The sequence below is a fragment of the Paramormyrops kingsleyae genome, chromosome 9, assembly GCF_048594095.1.
Source record: "Paramormyrops kingsleyae isolate MSU_618 chromosome 9, PKINGS_0.4, whole genome shotgun sequence".
NCBI lineage: Eukaryota > Metazoa > Chordata > Actinopteri > Osteoglossiformes > Mormyridae > Paramormyrops > Paramormyrops kingsleyae.
In genome coordinates this window covers 1106290-1131359 of record NC_132805.1, presented here as the reverse complement: position 1 = coordinate 1131359, position 25070 = coordinate 1106290, and the positions used below count along the sequence as shown (strand labels likewise).

General features: G+C 42.2%; 1 protein-coding gene across 2 annotated transcripts in view; it reads left to right on the top strand.

Moving 5' to 3' along the window:
* Positions 1 to 25070, top strand: part of LOC111850408 (dynein axonemal heavy chain 11) — a 54508-nt gene that overhangs the window by 25284 nt on the left and 4154 nt on the right. For both annotated transcript variants that reach the window (XM_023824265.2, XM_023824266.2), the window contains 33 exons: positions 220 to 370; positions 678 to 809; positions 1516 to 1689; positions 1953 to 2157; positions 2314 to 2479; positions 2719 to 2821; positions 2999 to 3229; positions 3332 to 3493; positions 4513 to 4706; positions 5322 to 5484; positions 7480 to 7603; positions 8825 to 8967; positions 9615 to 9776; positions 11186 to 11419; positions 11703 to 11849; positions 12043 to 12156; positions 12255 to 12413; positions 12675 to 12857; positions 13516 to 13617; positions 13844 to 13978; positions 16719 to 16892; positions 17262 to 17497; positions 17852 to 17974; positions 19612 to 19816; positions 19988 to 20152; positions 20481 to 20621; positions 22337 to 22507; positions 23015 to 23137; positions 23235 to 23428; positions 23580 to 23728; positions 23986 to 24113; positions 24289 to 24516; positions 24663 to 24854. In XM_023824265.2, the coding sequence (XP_023680033.2) occupies positions 220 to 370; positions 678 to 809; positions 1516 to 1689; positions 1953 to 2157; positions 2314 to 2479; positions 2719 to 2821; positions 2999 to 3229; positions 3332 to 3493; positions 4513 to 4706; positions 5322 to 5484; positions 7480 to 7603; positions 8825 to 8967; positions 9615 to 9776; positions 11186 to 11419; positions 11703 to 11849; positions 12043 to 12156; positions 12255 to 12413; positions 12675 to 12857; positions 13516 to 13617; positions 13844 to 13978; positions 16719 to 16892; positions 17262 to 17497; positions 17852 to 17974; positions 19612 to 19816; positions 19988 to 20152; positions 20481 to 20621; positions 22337 to 22507; positions 23015 to 23137; positions 23235 to 23428; positions 23580 to 23728; positions 23986 to 24113; positions 24289 to 24516; positions 24663 to 24854 (5413 nt within the window). The remainder of the gene's footprint in view (positions 1 to 219; positions 371 to 677; positions 810 to 1515; positions 1690 to 1952; positions 2158 to 2313; positions 2480 to 2718; positions 2822 to 2998; positions 3230 to 3331; positions 3494 to 4512; positions 4707 to 5321; positions 5485 to 7479; positions 7604 to 8824; positions 8968 to 9614; positions 9777 to 11185; positions 11420 to 11702; positions 11850 to 12042; positions 12157 to 12254; positions 12414 to 12674; positions 12858 to 13515; positions 13618 to 13843; positions 13979 to 16718; positions 16893 to 17261; positions 17498 to 17851; positions 17975 to 19611; positions 19817 to 19987; positions 20153 to 20480; positions 20622 to 22336; positions 22508 to 23014; positions 23138 to 23234; positions 23429 to 23579; positions 23729 to 23985; positions 24114 to 24288; positions 24517 to 24662; positions 24855 to 25070) is intronic.

The following is a 25070-nucleotide window of genomic DNA, read 5'->3' as shown; positions in this document are numbered from 1 at the left end:
AATAAAGGTGGTTTATAACTTGGATTAGACTCATCAGTCAAGCATCAGCTATATCCACTATAATAATCTGTACTATGGATAAGTGTTTCAGAAGGGGATCATTGCTTTAAGTTGTTAATTATGTCATGTTCTTGCAGAAAATGTTTTCAAAGCCGGGCAGCAGTGATGGTTGTGATGAAAGTCAGATGTTGGCTTCATTTTAATTTTTGTGTCTGACAGATATGTGGTTAGTTGGATTGACTCTAGGACCCACCAATCAGAGAAAGCCAACCTGACTATTCTGTTTGACAAGTACATCCCACGCTGCCTGGATGTGCTGAAGGGTGCTTTTAGGACCGTTACCCTGGTAACTGAAAACAGCATGGTGCAGGTAAATTTTACGTGGGATGGCTCAGAAGGTAAAGCAGACAATTGGTCCCACAGCTATGTGATTACACTTCAGATCTCTGAATGAAAGATTCTGTTAAACACTTTCACACAGTATCTACCCTTTATCAATCAAGTATGAACTATATAGGTTCAATTGGTCAAGATCCTGTATTATAATGCACCACATATTAATGGCAACGTGGATACACACGAGAGAGTTTCTAGATGCCTTCTGTCACTTTCTACTAATGAACCAATGTCGTCTTTTCTGTCCCTGATGGATCTCTGTGTGCAAATCTACCTCACAGACTCTGTGTGCCCTGCTGGACTGTCTCCTGAGCCCAGAGAACGTGCCCCCCGACTCACCGCGAGAGCTTTATGAGGTGTACTTCACCTTCGCCAGCATCTGGGCCTTCGGTGGAGCCCTCTGCCAGGACCAGGTACCCCCCGAGGGATGCCGTGCCTTATGGTACCACGCAGTCACCTCTGATCTGAAGAAAAAAAAAAAAATTTAGCAGGTGCCATTTCGACATTCACAAAAGCAATATGTGGCGATTGACCACAGTCCCTAGAAATATAAAGAACAAAATGCCGCAGCATTAGCCTCAGTCCTATGGGCAGCTGCGTACTGTAGATCTACCAACCTCAGTCCTACAGTCACCTGCATACTGAAGATCTACTAGCCTCAGTCCTACGGGCAGCTATGTACTGTAGATCTACCAACCTCAATCCTACAGGCACCTGCATACTGTAGATCTACTAGCCTCAGTCCTACGGGCAGCTATGTACTGTAAATCTACCAGCCTCAGTCCTATGGGCAGCTGCGTACTGTAGATCTACCAACCTCAGTCCTACAGGCACCTGCATACTGTAGATCTACTAGCCTCAGTCCTACGGGCAGCTATGTACTGTAGATCTACCAGCCTCAGTCCTATGGGCAGCTGCGTACTGTAGATCTACCAGCCTCAGTCCTACAAGCACCTGCATACTGTAGATCTACCAGTCTCAGTCCTATGGGCAGCTATGTACTGTAGATCTACTAAACCGTAACAGTGAGTGCCATAAAGGCAGATCAATGATGTATGAAATGATGTATCCCAGGAGTCAGTCATGATTGTGTTTTTCCTTAAACTTTTTATGGAGCAGCTCCATGACTATCGGGCAGAGTTCAGCCAGTGGTGGACCAAGGAAATGAAGTCTGTCAAGTTCCCGGCCCAGGGCACTGTCTTTGACTATTACATCGACCCGGTGACCAAGAAGTTTCTACCTTGGAATGACAAAGTGCCCAAGTTTGAAATGGAGGCCAAAACACCATTGCAGGTAGCTAATTCAGACATTTATACAATATTTTTTTATGGTGGAGTGTAAACTGATTGCAGTATATTCTGCCTGGACATTTTTTTTAAATCTCAGATAAAATGAACTGCTTGTCACAAAATTGAGATCAATAAATGCTGCTTATTAATAACTTAAAAAAACTATTCTAAAAATAGCTGCAAATGTAACTGTGAAGCTTATATGATGCAATGGCCAAGGATAACTGATATATATTAATGTGCAATGGATGTGGTGCTCATGTGCAGGATGTTTTAGTCCATACCGTGGAGACTGTGCGCTTGGGCTACTTCATGGACCTGCTGCTGGGTAGGGCTCAGCCCTTGATGCTGGTGGGGAATGCCGGAGTGGGGAAGACCACTATGGTGGGGAAGAAGATGGACGATCTATCCGAGAGCTACATGGTGGCCAAAGCGGCCTTTAACTACTACACCACATCGGCCATGTTGCAGAGTACGTCTTCCGACAGGGCATGGTTTTCTTTACTCTTCAGAGATACTGGGCCTACTCCCACTGTACTGGGAACAGCACATTCAAACGTGAATGCCAACAGAGTCAATGCTATCTTCCCATAGGCTGAAGAATAATGCTGGTATTTTCTTATGTTAGAGGTATTGGAGAAGCCGCTGGAGAAGAAGACGGGCAGAAGATACGGCCCCCCGGGGAAACGGAAGCTTATCTACGTCATCGATGACATGAATATGCCGGCAGCAGACAGCTATGGGACAGTGCAGCCACATTCGCTTATCCGGCAGCACCTGGATTACGGACACTGGTAATCATGTGACCTTTCACACTGAAGTGAAGGGGTAGTGGTGGGGGGGGTGGTTCCGAAGAAGAATAAGGGGTGGAAAATCGTATCTTTAGTTATGCTACTTAACTGAAGCATGTTTTCCTTCCTGTAAAGTTAAATAGCAGTAGATAAGCTAATAATAAATTCTCTAAAATTACACTGATTTTTGTTCATCTAAAATACTAACCTGCTGTGCTGTTCATTGATGCTGCTGGCTTTAGGTATGACAGGCATAAGCTGTCACTCAAAGAGGTCCACAGTTGTCAGTATGTGGCCTGCATGAACCCATCCTCTGGCAACTTTACAGTCAACCCAAGACTCCAGGTGCTAATCTATTTTTATTTTACTTTACAGTACACTCATACCAAATCATGACCTCATATACAGAGATTATTAACATTTTTACACATTTTTTTCTGGGGGTGTCCTATAAGACATGCTCACAGCACATTTTTTTATATTTGTATTACTGAGTCGTTATGTAATCCTTTATTTCCCCAGAGGCATTTTTCAGTGTTTGCGGTGAATTTCCCGTCTTCTGATGCTCTGGAGCGCATCTATGGTCAGATCCTGGATGTCCACTTTCAGCAGAACCCCTTCAGCCCAGCCGTTCTGGCCCAAGTGGTCCAGGCTGCCCTGTGGCTCCATCACAGGATGGTTCAGAACTTCCTACCCACTGCTGTGAAATTCCACTACACCTTTAACCTCCGCGACCTCTCCAGCACCTTCCAGGTATTTACCGTCAGAGTGTCGTATTGTTTTTGTTTACTCACATTGATTTTGTGCTTGATGAACACCTTTTATTACTGACTACATTGATTGTTGTGCTTTTAGGGAATGCTCCTCTCTACGGCAGACTCTCTGAAGTACAGGACAGACTTGGTGCAGCTCTGGCTCCATGAGTCTTCCAGGGTGTACTCCGACAAGCTTCTGGAGCCCCGAGATCATGAACTGTTCGGCAAGCTGCTGTCAGAGGCAGCTCTCAAGCATTTTGAGGTCAGCCGCAGAACTCTTGCTTCAGAAAAGTATCAAATGAGTGAGCAAGAAGCTTAGGCAATGAAGGAATTATGGCAATAACATTCTGCCTAATTCTACTTTTTAGCAAAAATTACTGGTATTTATCTGAGCACATCTGGTTGATTCCCTCCAAATCAGAAATGTCAAATATTACACAACTGCCGATACTGATACAGATTCCGAAACAAGAGCTTTCTACTTCAATATTTGATTATGATATAAATATTTATATATAGTTAATATTTTTAAACTAGTAAAAGCAAATGAAAAAATATATGCCAAAAAATCTTTAATTGGGCTACTGGAAACATACATAACGTGCTGTTCCACCTTGTTTGTACATCATGTTTTAAGCATCTTTGAGGCATTTGCAGTTCTGTTTGAATATCTTCCAAGCGAGGAGACGCAACTGGCTAAATGCTTAAAATGCCCCATGATGTTTCTCCCTCTGGCAACAGTATCTTACACTTCGTTGCTCCAGTCTCACTAATTCATTAATGTGAGACAGTTCCTGTCTCACAATCTGTAGTGAGTGTGCAAAACACCCCAAGCTAGCCACTCAGAAATCATCCGTTGCTCTCTTTGTATTACTAGTCGTTCTAAAAAGCATAAAATACTTCCAGGTCGTCAGCCGCTTATCTCCTCCTGCTACAAAGGGTAAGCACATGACATCACAGCAGGCGGAAGTCACCGCGCTCACTGTCACTGAGTGGCAGTGTTAGTGTTCAGCTTGAATGGTGCAAAAAACACCTAAAATGGGAAAGAGCTGTCGTGCGATTGATTGTACAAATCGATTTAACAAGCAATAGGAGCTGTCTGTTTAGAGACTGCTGAAAGCTGAATACGGCCTGAGCTGAACTTTCCACCTCTGACTTTTGACCTCTGACCTGCTTGAGTAGGATAGTATAATCAAAGTAGCTAATGGTGGATGTTTCTGCAATGTCTCTTACACACTGGTAGGCTTGTTTTCAGCTGCCTGGTGGTTGGTGTGTTTGTAGGGGCTAGAGGACCACATGGTGCTGAGAGAGCCGCTTATCTACTGCCACTTCAGCCAAGGACCAGGGAAGCACCACTACATGCCTGTTAAGGACTGGGCCACACTCAGGAGCATCTTGACAGAAGCACTTGAGAGCTACAATGAGCTGCATGCGACCATGAACCTGGTTCTGTTTGAAGATGCCATGCAGCATGTGTGAGTCCAGTGCTGCTCTCCAAGCACATGTGTGATGAAAGCCTGTGGTTCAGAAGGTGCTGTCCATGTCCCTCACGAGCAGACACTTCAAACTCATAACCTTAAGCAGCTGTAGGAGTGCAAATGGTGATTCTGCATGTTGGTTTGACATGAAAGTGCTGAAGCAAGGCCAGCAATAGCTTATATACGTAGCATGTACTGGTTTGCATGCCTTCTAGGTCATGATGAAAAACTGAATGTGCTGTAAATGATGTCTGTGAATGGAGATCTCCACACTGCTTTTCTTGGTGAGGCTTGTGGTATCAGCATGACAGGCAGGTCAGCCTGCTCCCCCTTTCTGAGCCTGTGGACTCCAGCCAGCTGGGAGATATGCTCCCGCCCCCAGCTGCTCCTGCCCCCAGCTCCTCCTGCCCCCAGCTGCTCCTGCCCCCAGCTCCCTGAGCCTCCACCCAGCAGGAGGTGCCCAGAACAGTTCAGTTGGGAGTCAACCAGTCTCATCTTGATAAGATGCCTGAACCGACTGCTCTATTTTGATGTCCTTCCAGATCTCCGACCTCCTCACCCTAAAATGAAGATTTAACGTCTTGCTGTATTTAAATGCCACTCTGTCGGCAGGTGCCGGATAAGTCGCGTCTTGGAGAGCCCTCGGGGGCACGCCCTGTTGGTGGGCGTTGGGGGCAGCGGCAAGCAGAGCTTGGTTCGCCTGGCAGCGTATCTGTCCTCCGTCAGTGTGTTCCAAGTCACTTTGCACAAGGGCTACAGCTTACAGGACCTGAAGGTAACTATCTGCGCTGCTCCTTTTGGCTCCACCCCTGTCATTAGATGAGGGACTTGGATGGATGCTGAATTTCCACAGCTAGCTAAATATGACAAACAAAACTTCACCCTTTTTTTGAAAAGTATTTCGGAATCATTAAGGACTCCTTCTAAAAAAAAATTAAGTTAAAATATCTGTCACATAAAAAAGATTAATCGAAAACTAGGGATGGAACGAAAAACCGATCCGAATCGGAAATGAGGTCCAAGTGTAGGCGATACGTCTGCATTGACTCAAAACCCCGAGCTCAAATTTAGAAGGAAACTGACCAAAAACTGATAATGCTGTTACAGACCGATACACCTGTCATGTGACTATTACTGCATGTTACTGTAATATTTTTTCATTTTAAGACCTACTGTTCAATTTCAGTTACCCAGAGTCTCGGATGATTTTTTTTGCAGCGCATGTGTATGTGTGTTTGTGTGTGTGTGTGTGTGCGCGAGCGGGTTTACCTATCCTTATGGGGACACAATGTCCCCTTAACGTGATAAATATCCACTTTTTTCCCTTATGGTCCCCGTAAGAGAAAATTCTATTTTATAAAAATCGGTGACTGCTATGAAAAAACTAAAAATGCAAAAACTCTTGTATTTTGTTTGGTTACTTATGGTTATGGTTAGGGCAGGATAGGGGTTAAGGTTGTCATAGTTAGCGTTAGCATTTTTCCCACTGAGCGGCAGGCCGCTTCCAGGCTCAAAGTTTCTAAGACAGCAGTACACAAGAATGAGGTGAAGCAGGAGACACTGGGAATGACCAAAAACCAGCCAGGTAGAGGGCAGGAGCAACTTTCTAATGCCAGAGATGTCAACTTATCTGGCAGTGCCTCATAAATCAGAGGATGACCTCAAGTGACCTTCAAAAAGAATGGGAAACATTAAGTGGCGTGAAGTGCACTGCTAGTGTAATTAATAACAGGCCCCTAGAAGCAGGACTGAAGTCCCATAAAGCCAGGAAGAAGCCCTTCATCAATGAGAAGCGGGGAAGATGCAGTTTGCAAAAAAAATTTTATTTTGTAAATTGAGAAATGAGTGAAAATGATTTTTTCTGTGGTCTCTTAATTTTTTCCAGATGTGTATATGTGTGTGTGTGTGTGTGTGTGTGTGTATATGTGTGTGTGTGTGTGTGTGTGTGTGTGTGTGTGTGTGTATATGTGTGTGTGTGTGTTTCACAAAACTAGGACACATCAATTCTTATTCAATTGATCTAAAGCATATCCAATCAGGATTTAATCTAATTTAATTTTTTGTTTCATTTTTAAACCAGATCAAATCGTATCATATTGTTACATGTTTAACGCTATCATTTTGTGTCATTGACCATGTATCTTGATGAGTATCAGATAGGCAGAGATATAGCTAAAGTGAATATGGTACATGACAGTTTAATGGAAAATGGGGAAAGAATGTGACTGGAATGACTATGAATTTCTCTTCTGTATTTTTGCATAATTTCACATTTATTACCGGTGCAATGAAAATTACATTATTATGTCTCTGTCATACTGAATCCACTAAGTCTAGATTGTAGTGTCATTTAGTGTGCAACAGGTCAGGTCTGCAATTCTCCACCTGATTAATCAGCACAGATCAAAGTTTCTTTTAGACAGTGTTGCCCACATCAGTTGAATCTTAACTTCTTGCAGAATATTGATCTCTCTCAGGTCTGTTACTCTTTTACTGACTTCTGAGGATAGTATTGTCATCTATGCAAGTGAACGACTTTAGGGTTACACTTCATGAGTGTCCTGTTTCAGTGGCAGTTTCACTAACCAGTTAACCATTTTCAATTTTATAAGAATGATTCCTCAAAACCTCAAAAATTATGCATATATTATACATACAGATTAAATATATAATGACATCATAGTCTGCATCATCTCTTTTTAAGTCCATTTCGGTTAAGGTTCTTTCGAACAAGGATGGTATGGTGATTGTGCTCCATTCTGTTATTCAGACGGATCTGGCCAGTTTGTATATCAAAACTGGCACCAAGAACATCCCAACAGTTCTACTACTGACAGACACTCAGATCCCAGAAGAACATTTCCTGGTGCCTGTCAGTGACCTTCTGGCCTCAGGTGGGGTTTTCCTCTGCAATTCTCCATGTCTTACCTTATTAACCCTACATTGGTAGGATGTTGGGTAGGTATAGATGTAGGTATGTTGTCTCTATGAGGAAGTCACATTAAGACCCAGCACTCTGGGATTGATTGACGACTCCCTCTCATCATTGGTCTGTTTGTCTTTTGTTTTCTTATGTGCCCATTGCCACCACAGTCCCCAATTCCACTGTCACCATAACCCTAAGCAGGGTCTGGGCACTGCTACCTCACTTCTCCTGCTTCTTCTCCTCTACGACTCTTCATGTGACCTAACTCATCTTCTGGAATGTCTGTCATGCATTCCGTCTCGAATTCCTGTCTCTCCTGTCTCTGTGCTACAGTTAAATTCTAACAAACTAAGGACATTTTCCTTTAAACATGATGCCTGCAATCACCATCGTACACTCAGCTATTATTTATTTCAATATCCTTAACCTGTGTTTGTTTACCTTGATTGCATGATAATTGTTTGTTTTTTTATCATAGTACCTTTTTCCTACTAATGGAAAAAATAACTGCAGTACATTTTCCTTAACGTTAGTCATCTGTACCCGTATTTATGTCTAATTATTCTTTGCATGGGATAATTCTGATGAAAGACATAATAATGGTGTTAATTTGGGTTTAATTCTGGGCAACAAGCACTGCTTAAGCAGAAGAGTTGATTCTAATATAATGCAGCTGGTTTGCAAGCTGTCTTCTAAGCATCAATGTCATGACAGTCAGGAACTGTTTTAAAATTGGTACCTTGCTGAATGCTCTTAATGAACTTAAATTATTGTCTACAAAAAAGAATGATGGCATTATTCTGGAATCAGCTCTTTGCTCTCTCAGATTTTCATGGCCAGGCTTGAAATGTTGATTTACAAAACCTGTCACTTACATCACAGAAATTCAGGGGCATGTAAAAAAAAAATAAACTGGCAAGCTGATAGCAAATCTTACTTTCAAATGAGTGTGTAATAATCACGTAAACCATGAGTCTTCAGCAGTGCTGGGGAGCAGAATACAGAGGTTTTCTGCTCTCATTATACCAGTTTGAGCAGAGAAAGGGCATTTAGTGGATTCAGGCCATAACATCCAGGGCTAAAGAACAAAATGAGGACTAAAAGCTGAGTAGACCTGATGTTTACACACAACAACTTAAAAAATCTGGCCACTTTATCGATTAATGTGACCTTTTCTCTGCCTGCCCAGGTGAGCTTCCTGACCTGTTCAGCGATGAGGAGGTGGATCAGATCTTGGCAGAAGTTAGGAATGAGGTTCGGGGGCTGGGTCTGCTCGACTCTAGGGAGAACTGCTGGAGGTTCTTCGTTGACCGGGTCCGTCGTCAGCTCAAGGTTGGTGTTACTTAAGTGTCTCATGATCAGACCTGGAGTAAGGATTACTATATACTCTGCTTAATGTTTAGTATTAAAAGGCCTTTTGATCAAAGCTGCATTGTTTGAAGAATTCTGTCAAGCAGAAAGCTGAATACCCCTGCACTGTACAACGAGGGCGATAATTCTGTAGTGTGTGGTTCACTGAAACCACGTATCACAGGCTCTCTAACAAGGCCGTATCTAGTACAAAATTACGGGTTCTTTCACACGACAATCCTAGGCAGCGCTGCATTTCATTATGCCTCATCTATCAAGTGTGTGTTCAGTGAGAGAGCGTTTAAGCCATATTTCTCACAGGCAAATAGCGCCCCTTATTGGAGAGATATTTCAGTGACTGATAACTAATTTTGATATTTCCTGCACTGAATGTGTGACTGATGTGATGTCATTTTTATTGTAATAACTATTTGTATAAAGGTATTTGTTTCATTATTTGTAAATGGCAGAATTTTGCATCTACTGGTCAGGTTTTCATTTCTTTGGAGATACAATTATGATCCATGTTAACTCTTAATAAGATTTTGTTAGATAAATTACCCCGGATGGGAGAGGATTAAAGAAGGAGGGCATAGTTAACGGATGCTTCATTCTTTCTCTACCACTAGGTGGTGCTGTGTTTTTCCCCAGTGGGCACCGCACTTAGAGTCCGGGCCCGGCGCTTTCCTCCACTTTTCAGCTGCACCACTATTGACTGGTTTCACGAGTGGCCCCCGGCAGCCCTGCAGTCCGTCAGCCGAAGGTTTCTGCAGGAGATGGACGGAATCGAGGTGAGATCTACAAGTGTATCATTCCTCGCTGTACCACTCACAGCACTGCCCCCTACTGTCAGGTCTGCATTTGTCTCATCTCTTGGCCACGAGTTTCTTAATGTTACAAGTATAATTCTTTTTTGGCATTCATGTTTTCCACAATGTTCTTCCATAGGTTTGTGTTTGACGATTTATCACAGTATTTCTCAAGCAGGCTCAAAGTCCGTTACTTCACTAATACTTTTAATTAATACAATGCAGATAAATTAAATTTCTTACTAGATTTCTCATAATTAGTTCTCCGCTAACAAAGAAACAAATGAGCAATTAGATGCACATTAAGTTCGGTGACAGAACGAGTCTCTCTCTCTGTTATTATTTACTCTTTGGCAGTGGAACGATCACTAGCCAGGATCATTTATGCTAATAAAACAAGTAATTAACAACAGCGAGACGACCCTCTTAGGCGGCACAGCTGTCTGAGGCAGGAAGCGTTGTCTGCTGGTGACCTTCTCGGCGGAGAAGTGACAGGCTGGGGGGCGGGTCCTTTCCAGAGCCTGGTTGACATACGACCAGCTGCTGCCTGGCTAAGAGAGCCCGCGCTCTGCCAGGGTGGGAGTCAGGGCGAGCTCTGCTGTTTGGACCGTGAATAGATGCTTAGGATGCAGATATGTCACAGTTGTGGTACAGCGTGAGCACGGAATGAGTGCATCATATTTACCTAAAAACAGACACGCCACAGATACTGTATACGGACACCATGGAGAGTCTATGGCGTTCAGGTACTTAATACCCAGATGAAGTAAAGCTTTCTGAAGCCCAACAAGAGCAGCATGATATTGGCACAGGGAAAGTGTCGGAACAATGAGCATCATTATAATCTCATATATGACAGTAGAGAAAGTTTGTGGAATTAAATGCAACAGTCACCTTATAATTTGTCTGTATCTTTCCATTGCCATTTTTACTCTTTTCACTCCAAGTCATTTTCACTCTTTTTAAATGTGCATTATGTTGTGGTTTGGTTCCTGCCTGTGTAAATAATTCATTTATGTATTAATCGATACCTAGTAGATGGGGACAAAATAAACTGCTTTGTAGCAGAACTGCACATAATGAGTAACATGACAAATTTGTAGTCATTTTTTTCCACAGGAGTTAGGAAACTGAGGGGCGACGGGTAACAAACGTGATCCTGCTTTAAGCTCCATGTGTCAGTGGCTGGAATGTATTATTTTTGCAGTGGTTTCAAAGCATAATCATTTCTGGTTGCACCACCTAAATTTCCGATTGAGTAAGTCTGGCCGGACTGAGTAAAATGGGAAAACTTGTAGATGAATTCTGAATTTATGAAGATAATATTTCAGAAGCCATCAGCTGTGAGTGTTAAACTCTGCTCAATCCGGCGTGTTCCATGAACCTTACAGCCACACATCCAAGAATCCATCAGTCGTTTCATGGCCTACGCTCACACCAGCGTCAACCAGGCGAGTGAAAAATACCGCCGCAATGAGAAGAGGTACAATTACACCACCCCCAAGAGCTTTCTTCAGCAAATCACACTGTACCGGAACCTTCTGGGCAAGAAGAGAGAAGAGCTTGCATGTCGGATGGAGAGAGTAGTCAACGGTTTGCAGAAACTTCAGACCACTACCTCGCAGGTACTACAAGCAGGCTGTCATTTTCTAGGATTGCCAACACACTAAGTTCTTTGCATATTGTAATTTTTTTTTCTAATGTAGCTGAAAGTTAGTCATTAACTTTTCTACTCTTTTGATCCCCCACGTGGTCAGTTGTAGTTTCTGAGCCTGTGAGTCTTTAAAGCATGGACTAAATGAGAATTCAGTTGACAGCAGCAGATTTGTCATTTGTTGTGAACATATGGGTGCCTGATTTAGCTTTGGCACACTGTATTTGCATTTTTCAAAAACCCCTGCATTGCAGGTGGACAATCTGAAGGCCAAACTCAGCTCACAAGAAGTAGAGCTGAACTCGAAGAATCAGGATGCAGAAGCTCTAATTGGAAAGATTGGCTACCAGACAGAGATTGTGAGCAACAAAAGGGAGACTGTGGATGAAGAGGAACGGAAGGTAGACTAGTTTTTTTCTAAAGAACGGCTTGATTCCTAGGTGCCTGTGCTTCTGTAGTGCCTAACCCAGTGTTTGATTTTGAGAGGTTAGCTAACTTTCATTGTTTATTGACTGTAGGCCTCAGCTATAAAAGCTGTTCACCAGAGAATGACCCGGTTTGTGTCCTGAGGTAACTGTGTTCCTTTGATGGCAGGTCACAGCCATGCAAGCAGAGGTGTCACTAAAACGAAAGGACTGTGAAACAGAACTGGCCAAGGCTGAACCTTCCTTAGAGGCTGCCAGTGCAGCCCTGGACACCCTGAACAAGGTACTCCAGTGAGCACTTTTGTAACGGCAGGAAACGGCACAAAATTACCACTGGCAGTACGTCGGCCTTCCTCATCTGAGCATTGCTTGATCCCGAAGGTAAACCTGACAGAGCTGAAGTCGTTTCCCAACCCACCAGCGGCTGTGAGCAACGTGATGGGTGCCGTTATGGTGCTGCTGGCGCCCCAAGGCCGGGCGCCCCGAGGCCGGGTGCCCCGAGACCGGAGCTGGAAGGCGGCCCGCGTCTTCATGGGAAAGGTAGCCTGTCGTCGCGTGAGCCACAGCATCCTCATGCATACTCAGCTTCTCTTTAGCCTTGGTCATGTGTTTTCATGCCTCATTTGAGATTGATATTGGCTTCTTTATAATTTCATTTAATAAAATTTGGTAATACACATGGTTACATTTAAAAATGGTAATTTACATAATACACGCAAACCGTGTTTATTTTAAAAATGATACTTTATAATGCAGAGGACAGCAGAAATGCTGATGTAGTACTTTTTTTAACCTTCCCAGGCAGATGACTTCCTGCAGGCATTGATGAGTTATGACAAGGAGCACATTCCGGAAGCGTGTCTGAAGGTGGTCAAAGAGGAGTACCTGAGTAACCCCGAGTTTCACCCGGACCTGGTCCGCACCAAGTCCTTCGCGGCCGCTGGACTCTGTGCTTGGACCATTAACATTGTTCGCTACTATGAGGTGGGACCCTAACCCATGTCTGTGAATGGTAACTGGAAAATATGTGGAAACGCTTTACATTATCTGCACCTTCATAATGTCTTTATAATGCATTCATAGAACATTCATAAGCAGCATGTAAGCATAACAACCTAATGAATAGCAAGCATTAAATGATAATAATTATAAACTTTATAATCATGTAATTATATAATGTTTGTTATTAATGTATATTGAAGCTGTTAAGGGATGTTAGAATGTTAAGGTATACTTACATGCTGCTTAGGAATGCTCTCTGAATGCGTTATGAATGAACACTGAATCTTCTATGAATAATTAATGCATTATGAATACATAATGAATGTATTATAAAGGTGCAGTTATTGTAAAGCCAAATGCTTTAGACCGTGCATTATGTATGTATGTATGTGTGTATATATATATATATATATATATATATATATATGAAAATGATCTTTTACCTAAAGAATGGACTGATTTCACACTGTCATTTTCATAATAAGAATGTAATGAAATTAAAATACATAATAGATAATTTAACTTTTTAATGATATTCAATCTCATATTTAATCGTTTGTTCAGATGGACACAAGAGGGTATTGTGCATTTATTCAGGGTGGTCTTCCTGGTTTGTTCTGGTCTGCCGTGATGCCCGTAGGTATACTGTGAAGTCGCACCGAAGCGGCAGGCCTTGTCCCAGGCCAACAGCGAGCTGGAGGTGGCCACGGCGAAGCTCACTACCATCCGCAAGAAGCTGCTCGTAAGTGCCTCTCCATCCCAGGAACACACGTGGACATTAAAAAGTGCAAAATATTTCACGCACCTCAAAGCTGATCTTTAAATAAATTCTACTAGATTCAGAGCTATATATACACACAGCATGTAGAGCGCAGTTATAAATGTCCTTTGAATCGAAACAGTCGCTGGCCTGCTGACCATTAGGCATGTCTTTCTGCGGTGCATCTGCAAATTTGGACCTCGGCTAGGATTTGGATGCCAACCTCCGAAGCCTCACAGCTCGGTTTGAGAAGGCCTCGGCAGAGAAGCTGCACTGCCAGGAGGAAGTAAGGCGCAGCAGCCTCACCATGGAGCTCGCCAACCGGCTGGTCGAGGGCCTCCAGGTACGGGGGAGAGCGGCGCCCGCTTCGGTGGCCTAGCAGCCGGTCAAATGCCTGGAGATGAGTGGAGGTGGGGGTGACAGGACCTCGTCGCTGTGGCCGGCTGGCTGACGGGAGGAGGGCGCTGGGTTTACAGAGGCGTGGGCGGAACTAGCACCTTTAGGAAGGCATGAGGGAAGATGCCGACCGGCGAGAGGGAGGCTGGGAAGGAAGTGGTGACCCTCAGCCAATGCATCATTGAACTGGATAACCTGCTGGTCAGGATCCAGGTGGAAAATGATAGTTTAGGGCAGGACGCGCGGAGCGGGGGGGGGGGGTTGGGGGGGGTTCATCAGCATTTGTTCTTGCCAACAGACTGGTAAAGGGGCAAAAAAGTGACAGAATGACCACAGAGTGATATATGAAAATTTAAGACTGGGCTCTCGTGCTGTTTTCTACAATTCATACACCTCTGCTCCGGTGCTGGACACTGACAAAACGGCGAATGCATCACAGTCATTTTTATAAGCGCATGATAAATGTGGGCAAATATTAATATTAATATGATTGCAGCCGTTAAATGGGCAGCGACACTGATAAAATCATAGGATTTTTAAAATGAAGTTGACATTTTAAAATATATCCAGTATAAATAAAGTTTTTCAGACTGGTGGTAATTTTTTACATAAATTTCATGCGGATGACCACTCTGTACCAAAATTAGAATAAAATTGTAACAAATAACATAAAAAAGGTAGGGATGTATGAATGTAATACATTTTTAAGCAGTTAAGCTTTAAGCTCTCTTGCTTGGGAAAAAGGAATATTAGAGTAGGAAAGCTGGGCTTTTAAACATATCAAGATAAATGAATTGTCTTCATGCCATTGACCTGGAAGCAATGGTGTTTAGACTAATAAATCAGACAGTCTATATTTAATCATTAACTTACTTCAAAACCTCAACAGCTGTTGGAAATTAAAAACGGTTCACCCCAGACTGAGTGATATTACAGGCAATCCATAATACATTAGGGAAAAATGATAGTGATTTTTAACTGTCTCGGAATTTATTACACATTTTCCAGCTCTAGGGCCCTTGTAAGGCAATGCTATGCATGATTTATTGTTTGAAAGAGGTCAGAGTAACATTATTGAAGTCAAAACTGGATGCGAAATTGATTCTGAAATTTTACCTTAACTTTTTTAAAGCTAGTCGTGGTGGATTTGCACTTGGATACATCCTTGTTCTTATCGCCAATCCTAGTGACCAGGCCTTGTCCTTTCCCATATCTGTGTGTGTGTCACTTGTGTGCAGTACTGAAAATTAAAAACATTATCTGACTCATTAACTAGCAATAGTATGAAGCACATTAATTTTTCTTGCATTTTGTCTAGTGAGAGCTTTTGTCCTACGTCTCCAGCAAGGTCTTGTGAGTTTTTTTTCACACATATTTGGTGTGAATCTGATGTTCTAAAACACAAGATAAGTGAAATCCATCTTTAATTGCCTTCTTTTGGGCTTGGTAGCAAAGCGTGCCGTAGCTGGAAACCTCTCCCAGGAGGGAGTCGTTAGCAGTGTAAGGCGTGTTTGCTAAGAGGGTGTTTTGCATCTTTTACACGGATTTGCACCAAAAGTGAGAAATGTGACTCCATTTGCACATTTCATAAAGTCTTCTCCACGCATTGTTGAGTTGAGAACTACTGAATTTTAATGTATTTAAATGTGTAAACTGTTGTAAGGTGAAGCTCTTGTCTTAATAAGAATGAATGTCATGCTGGTAAGAAGTTTTGTGAACAGAAAATTAAGGCAAGTGTCATAATCTGTATTTATATTGGACTCTAACCGTGACCAATTTTAACAATAAAACAAAAATATCCCTCACACATAGTTTTCTAGATACCAAAAATACATAATATTGTAAATTCATCTAAATAAATAAATGTTTTAAATAAAACATTAGTGTCAAACAAAACAAACAAATGTTGTCCAGTGTGCAACATATTTGTCCCATTTCTATAAATAGGTTAATCTGATTTTTTTGTGATTAAATATACGTTTGGCATTATAGAGAGAATAAAAACCACATTTCTGATACCATAATAAAATATTTGAAGAACAAAGATTTTAACCTAAACACTGAATGGTGAAGTTGCCGTTAATTGCAATTGTTATGTGTAAATTAAAAAAATATACAGTATATAAGAAAATGGATGGTAATAATACCCAAGACATTTAAAACTGTAACAGAATGTGTGCCGATTGAACATGTGTTCCTTGTAGAAACGTCACTTCAGAGAAACTGGACAATGGGGACAGAAAGTGGAGAATGCAAGTTGTTCTGTAAAATTCACAGCTAAGCTTAAAGATGTTAAGCTATTTTACAGACCACAGTAGTCAATCCATTTTGCAGACCATTTTCATGTAATGACTGTAAGTAGGTGATAAGTCAATGTGGCCAATTTTCATTACAAGTAGGTTTCCCTGAATTATAACAGATAACCGGGGGTGCTTTAACATTTAGCGGCCAATCTATAGATGTTCATCAGAACAACAGCCTAAAGTCACATTTGTACCACAGGTGTGGTGGTTGTGAAGACTTTTCTCAATTAAGTAGTAGCTTTATAAAAATCAGTAACTTCATAAATATTTATCAACATCTGATTTATTTGATGTAAGCAGCTAACGGCTGTGATATGTCCTGAGAATTAGCTGTCCCCAGTTGTAGTTGGAGGGGACTGAGCGATCCGTGTGTATTTTTTGCAGTCAGAGAATGCTCGCTGGACGGAGGCCGTGGAGCAGTTTGAGGCCCAGCAGAAAACGCTCTCCGGAGACGTCCTCCTGGCTACCGCCTTCGTCTCCTATCTCGGCTACTTCACCAGACCGTATCGCCAGGAACTCCTACAAAACTCATGGATCCCGTTCCTCACATCCTTGAAGGTAAAGTCAGCGTTTTGTTGCACATCTAACACTTTGAGAAGTATATTCGTGATTAGTTGTAAGTGTTCCATATTTAAGCATTTATTATGGGAATTTGAATTATAATATTGTTTCAGCACAGGTAACAGTAAAATTTCCTTTATGTTAACCTGGATTTTGAGAGAGTTGTGTATCACCTTCATGCCATTTTGAAACCTGGTATTGGTATTGGTATTGGTATTCATATTGGTCAATACTTCTGACTTTGGCTAGCATATTATCCCAATGATCAGCTTTTAATTTCTGCCTAAGTGCTTGAGTAGATCTGTCACATAGACAGTTGGGTTCCTCTGGGTTTATGGTACCTCCTGTTTACTCTTCCTGCTCCAGGATCCCATCCCCCTAACAGACGGCCTGGACCCCATCCTCATACTCATGGACGATGCCACCATGGCAGCCTGGAGCAGTGAGGGGTTGCCAAGCGACAGGATGTCCTTGGAGAATGGTGCCATCCTGGCAAACTGCGAGCGCTGGCCGCTCATGATCGATCCACAACAGCAGGGAATCGAATGGGTCCGCAACTGGAGTGGACCCGACCTGAGAGTGGTGCAACTGGGCCAAAAGGGGTGAGATTTTTTTAGACCTGTAGGGATGTTTAATGTTTTATTCTTTTCTTTTTCTTCTTTGCGTTTTAGATCAAACATAACATTTAAGTGGATACTTGGCAAAGTCTCAGACGTCAACATTTAGTTAATGTCTCACAAACAGCTGTAGTAATATAAATCAAATTTAAATGTAGATCATTTGAAACCTAATAACCACAATCTTTTTTTACTATTATGGAAGTTTTATATGTGTTTTTTTGCAAGATGTCAATTGGAAGTATATAACATCTGTATGTATGACAAGCAATGTTTAGGAAACTTCAATGACATTAGAGAAACTGATCCCTTGTTTTGGATCTTCTTGATTTTTTCCAGATATTTGGACACTATTGAGCAAGCTATGGCCACCGGAGCAAAAGTCCTGATTGAGAACCTGGGGGAGATGATTGACCCAATTCTTGATCCCCTTCTGGCAAGAAATACAATTAAGAAAGGAAGGTATGTTGCCGTGGTTACATTTTATCGGTGTTCCATCGCAATTTAATGACAATTTTGCAGACATAAAAATGTTGAACGCACTCAATAGTACATTGAATATGCTTTTTATGTTATTTTTATGGAAAAGAATGTTCGTTTTGTCTTGCGAGTCCTATTTCAAATAATTACTGACTTAAAGCAGTTTATATGGGAATAAGTTACTAATGTGTTGAAATAGCAGCTAGAGTGAGATTCTAGGCATGTAGGGAAAATATAACATGTCAAATCATTAGTGTCTTATTTTTTGGCTTCTTGGGGGTACAGTGAAGACTGTTCTTTTTTAATTAGGACATTATGACATTGAAACAAATCACTGAGAATTTTTGAACTGGTGGATATATTTCTGGTTTAAATGATTAATCTTGCACATTATATATTGCTTCTACTCAAGATCTGTTTGCATCTGGTCCAATAAGAAAGAAATCAGATACAGAAAGTTAACACTGGCTCTGATATTCCTACTATAATGTGAAACTTGCATTTGAGTCGGTGCACAAGAACAAATATAAAATGTATGAATGGACATGTTCTCTAGAGCTCCGTCCTCTAAACCCAGACGGGCTGCTGTGGGACACTGACAGCAATACTGCTCCGTTACTGTAGCTGACCATCACACTTGCAATGATGAATATGGCCGGCTGGGGTGGCCATGATGGATTCGCTGTGGCCCAGCAGCTGAAGTTCATTAATAATTGGAATGTTGTAGCGTGTGAAGTAATGAATACTAATTATTCCTTTCGTGTCGGGCGGTGCCCCGCAAGCCAATCCATCAGCTGTGACTTTAATTTGGTAGAGTAATGATTCTATCAATAGTACATTAATTCCATCTTTTGAAGATATAGAGTTGAACCAGACTGGACCACAAATGCCCGTGTTAAAAAAAAAAAGGCGGAACAAATCGACACATTGGCTGACAGCCACGGGGTAATTTAAAAGGAGGTAAATGGCAGAGTTCATCTGCTTAGTAGTGCTTTAATTGAAATGCGGATGCAAATAAATATTGGCTACTGGGAAGATTATTTCCCAAGTTTTATTTAAGAGATGCCATTGATTTTTTTTTAACATTAGCTGATTGTTACCTTGCTTCCCAGTTCAGTTCGGCTAAATGGTTTTGAAGATGCCTATAAAATGCTTATAGGCTTGATAAAGACTAATGTTAAGATAATTTACATGTTGTGTAAAAGGATAATCAGCTGATATTCTGTGTTGAACAGCTTTCAGAATATATGTGTGTGTGTTTTTGTGTGTATGATATTAACTTGTATAAAATACCTGTATGTGTATGATATTAACTTGTATAAAATACCTGTATGTGTATGATATTAACTTGTATAAAATACCTGCATGTGTATGATATTAACTTGTATAAAATACCTGTATGTGTATGATATTAACTTGTATAAAATACCTGTATGTGTATGATATTAACTTGTATAAAATACCTGTATGTGTATGATATTAACTTGTATAAAATACCTGCATGTGTATGATATTAACTTGTATAAAATACCTGTATGTGTATGATATTAACTTGTATAAAATACCTGTATGTGTATGATATTAACTTGTATAAAATACATGTATGTGTATGAACTCAGGTACATCCAACTTGCGGGTAAGGAGTGTGAGTACAACAGAGGTTTCCAGCTGCTTCTCCACACCAAGCTGCCAGCTCCCCACTATTCCCCAGAGCTTCAGGCTCACACCACCCTCATCAACTTCACGGTGACTCAGGCCGGCCTGGAGGATCAGCTGCTGAGGAAGGTGGTCACCCAGGAGAGACCCGACCTGGAGACACAGAAGGTCATTCCGCAAGTGGAATCTCCCCTTTTCTTTGTCGACAGTATTTTGTTTCCCCGCGAAAGAAATTGTCTTGGTGTCTGTTTCAGTGGTTTGGCCTTTTATTCTGGCATAAAAATATCTTCCAGTGCTGTGAGAGACACTCAGTTTGCTGCCGATTGTTCTTGTACACAGTGTGCAGTCACCGCGCAGCAGAATCACTTCAAGATCGAACTGAAGGAGCTGGAGGATGAGCTGTTGACCCGCATCTCAGCCGCTGAGGGCAGTTTCCTGGATGACACTGTGCTGGTGGAGAAGCTTGAGGACACTAAGCAGACCGTGACAAATATCGAGAGCAAGGTGAAAGGCGGCCAAGTTTGCGAAGGTTACGGAGCAAGAGGTTTTAGCTGCTACACACCACAGTCATGAAGGAGCGTAACCACTTCTTGCTGCTCGAAGCAGAATTCAGTGCTTGAAGTAAATTTGAGAATGAAATGCAAGGTGGATACATTTTAATTGAGGTCCTATCAGAATGTAAATTAGAAAGCGTCCATGGATTTTCATCTAAGGTCATACAGGTTGTGATGCAATGAATGTTTGCGAAAAGAACTTCCTCTGCCACAACCATCACAGCAGCATGAATGAATGGTACTGACCCACTTCCCGACTGCCTGTCGGCCACACACAGGTGGCGGAAGCCAAAGAGAATGAGACAGAGATCAACGCGATGCGGGAGCTGTACCGCCCAGCCGCTGAGAGGGCGTCACTCCTCTTCTTCATCATCAGAAGCCTTCATCGCATCAACCCAATGTACCAGCTCTCTCTCAAGGTGAGCTTCTTACCACTTAATTTACAAGGGATCACAATTCTTATGCTACTGTGTGGTCATGAAAAAAAAACATACTTTTAACAAGATAATTAAAAGAAATTACTGAATTACCGAAATTTCACTTCACATCATTATAGTTTGTTTGACAGATACAGGGAGTGGACAAAGTATCAGAAACACCATATGAAAATGAAATTACAAACATACAAACACAGCTATGAAACTGAGACATATTAGGCAAAATGACAATTACTATTATGTGCTCAGCCTAAAACAGGCCTGACAATCAACACTTTGACTTGTGTCATCAAGGCAACATGAGGTACTTAAGACAGTTCCAAAGAGCCCAGATAGTTAGAGATAGCAGATCATCATTTAATGTGTCAAATCATGAAAGCCAAATATGGGCGAATTTTATTGGCAAAATGTAACTGTCAAAAATCAAAGCCCATTAACAAGGATAGGCAGTCATTAATGGGATTGTCACTACCACAAAAGTACCGGCTCAAAATGACCACAGAGCTGAATCAGCAACAGTAACGCAGTCTCGATAAAAAACTATACATAATAAGGTCCACAAAGCTGGGATTTATAGCAGGACCATACAAGGGCAGTGCAGGAATAAACGTGAGTGGATGTAAGCAACACAAACCCTGGAGCCCTGACCAAAGGATAAAATAATGTGATTGGATGGCTCATCCTCACCCTTTTTACTATAGATAAATTGATTTACTTTATTGATCTCGAGGGACAATTCAGTTGCGTACAGCAGCAAATTGACAAAAAAAAGTGCTGATACAAACACAGCCAGATGGATTTATATCCGGGTGAGTTCACATTTGGAGGAAGCTGAAGGATGCCTTCAGCCCACATCTGTCACCGACTGTTAAACACGGTGGGGTTCTATACAGCCGTCCCCATGGGAGTCATCAGGTCCGATGATCACTCGGTGTGGTGCTGTAACAGCTGAGGAAGAGCAGACCATTCTCCAGGACCAGGTGCTCCAATACGATCATGCCCCTGTACACTTCTCAAAAAACGTGAGCATTTTCATAAACACCAGGATAAAGTCAGACACCATCCACTGCCTCTAAACATCAATGAATCATTATGGAAAGTGCTGTGAAGTGCATTTCCATGTCATTAATCCCTTTAAGAACTGGTGGATTTCTTGAAAAATTGCCTGATATCACACCACACACAGCTCTGGACCCGTAAGGACTGAAGCTATTCTGAAGGAAAAGGGGGAGGCCCAATGCCTTATGAGGTGTTCTGTATCGATATAAAGCTTTTTGTCATAATTTTGTTCTGCCCCTTATATGTGTTCAGATCTTGTTATGTATTTCCGGAGCTGGTACAGTCACTATTATCAAGTTGTTATTAAGTTGTTGTAAATCAGTAATATTAGGAATCTAAGAATATAGGTATTTGTGTTGGGAAAAAGAAATGTAGTAGGTGAATCCCTCTGGTCGAGGAGCATTTTCCTTTTATTCTGGCAGAATTGCCTTTCCGTTCATGTGACCAGATGGAATCAGTCAGTGTGGAGACCTATGGACAGTGGGGTATTTGGCTTTGAAGAATTATCTGCCGGAAAATTAGTCATTAAATTGGCAGTTCAGAGATGTCACACTGAGTCTGAGTAACACAGGTACTGTGACTGCAGCGCCTTCCGTTAACATGCTGCATGGCCGACACTGCTCTGGGCTTCGTTTCAGACCTTTAACGGAGTGTTCCTCAAGGCCATCGAGCAAGCGGAGAGGGCCGAGGAGGTGGCAGAGAGAGTGTTCAACCTCACGGAGGCCATCACCTACTCCGTCTTCCTTTATACCAGTCGAGGCCTGTTTGAGAGGGACAAACTGACCTTCCTGTCACACATGACATTCCAGGTGAGAGGCTGAGCACCTCCCTCTGGCCGTGGTCTTGCGTCACCCCCATCAGTCGCTGCACTTTCCTGATTCAACATTAGCTTTATTTAAAACATTCCATAACACTTTCTGTCCCATCTATTGATAATTCTTCAAACTACTCACGGTTCATTCCCCGTCTCTTCACACCCCGTCTGCAGTGGGTGTGTCCTACAGGAATAATGGAACTATGGCTCATGCCACATCTTTTTTTCCTTTCTGTATTAAAGGTGCTTTTCCACATGCATATGCATGCAAGATCTGTCATTGCAGAATGAGGAAGAAGGACTAGTTTAATTGTAGTAGTAGCTAAATTGTTGTAACATGCTTGTCTCCTCTTCAGTTCATTTTGTTGCGTCTATTTATATTTATGTAAAGCCAAGAAAATATGTACTAATGATTAAAAATTTTACAGTATAATTTTTATACAGCATCACGTTTTTACCTCATTGCTTTACTCCCTGTCTTGCTTGATTCTTCTGCCGCTAGATTCTCCTAAAGAATGGCTCCATCGATGCCCAGCAGCTGCACTTCCTGCTAAGCTTCCCTGTGGAGTCTAGTTCTGCCTCTCCAGTAAACTTTCTCTCTCCACAGGCCTGGGGGGCCATTAAGGTACAGTAGGCTGCTTCATGTAATAGCTGATATACTCGCTGACTTCGTTTAACCTTTGGGACGGTATGCACCTACAGCTGAGTTTTTATATGCCCAGACTATAGCCAGCCTGGATGAATTCCGGGGGCTTGATAGAGATGTGGAGGGGTCTGCAAAGCCCTGGAGGAAGCTGGTAGAATCAGAGTGGCCTGAGAAGGAGAGATTTCCCCATGACTGGAAGACTAAGACACTGGTGCAGAAGCTCGTCATTCTACGAGCCCTACGGCCGGATAGGATGACCTACGCTCTCAGGTCAGAGTGCCTTAACGTCAGACTACTCGTGTGCAATATGATCCTCGTTTCCTGGTAATGCTGAGCATGGTTGAAAGTGGCTGTTGTTATCAAGGTCGTTTGGATCATACTGTGGCGGTGTTGTTTTTTTTTTTGGGTTGTGTTATGGCAGGAACTTTGTAGAGGAGAGCCTCGGATCCCGATATGTGAATGCACCAAGGACAGAATTTGAGAAGTCCTTTGAGGAGACCAATCCTGCCAGTCCAGTGTTGTTTATCCTGTCACCTGGGGTCAACCCACTCAAAGATGTAGAGACCCTTGGTTTGTAAAAGGCTGCATGTTTTTAAAACCTATATTATTAAACCCTATGAATGAGGTCAGTATGTGAATCAATTTGGTAACTGAATTGTGGATTTTGTATGACACACCGAATGGCTCTGTCTACTTCATAATCTCCGCATTGGAATCTCTCTGAATGCTTTACTGTTGAGTAGGATAATTACATGTGATAGTAAAGAGGTCCCGCAGAAAATAAGCATCTCTGAGCCTCATGCTAATCCTTAATTAATATGTTCCAGGACAGAAGATGGGATACAGCATTGACCATGGGAGGCTACACAGCCTGTCTCTGGGACAAGGTCAGGATGAGATCGCAGGGCGGATTCTAGAGAGAGCATCCAGAGATGGTCACTGGGTAATTCTTCAGGTATTGCAAAATCCTTTATTCTGAAAAGATAATTAGAGCTTTGGGATGGTGACCTTTGAAGACACATGCAGAAAGTGCAACACTACGTGCTGTTTTTGCATAGCTGGTACTCTGCATCAAAGCAGGTTTGATCTGAACAGCAAAGTGATTATATTCTTTGCACATCTTGTGTTAGAACATTCACCTGGTGGCTCAGTGGCTCAACACTCTAGAGGAACTTCTAGAAAAGACTGGGGAAGGGAGTCACCCAGACTACAGAGTCTTCATTAGCGCCGAGCCTGCAGGAACCCCAGAAGAGCACATCATCCCTCAAGGCATCCTGGAGAATGCCATCAAAATTACAAACGAGCCTCCTTCAGGCATGCAGGCTAACCTGCATGCAGCTCTCTGCAACTTCAACCAGGTGAGACTGAGCTACACTGGGACCCATAAGACGGCCTGGGTATAAAACACCAAACGGAGTGCAGGAATACGCCAGAACGATTAAGGAAATGTGTAGAATGCCCGCGTGCTTGTTCGGTCACACTCTGCTTTTCTGTTTTCATGAAGGAGATGCTGGAGATGTCTTCGCGGGAGCGAGAGTTTAATGGGATCCTCTTCTCGCTCTGCTTCTTCCATGCCTGTGTCACTGAGAGACGAAAATTCGGCCCCCTAGGTTGGAATCATGCTTACCCTTTTAGCACAGGAGATCTCACCATCTCTGCAGATGTGCTCCACAACTGCCTGGAAATCAACTCTAAGGTGCGGCCTACAGACTTTCATATGGTGGTGATGGCATACCTTCACAGTGATACCTTCATAGTGATACCTTCATAGTGAAATTATCGCACAGCTGGTGCAACATTCTAAGACATTAATGAAAAATTAACCCTCTTCCTTTTCATGACAAACAGGCAAATTTAGTTCTTAAACATAACGAGTTTTTCCAAAAAAAATTTTAAATACAAGAGTGGCTTA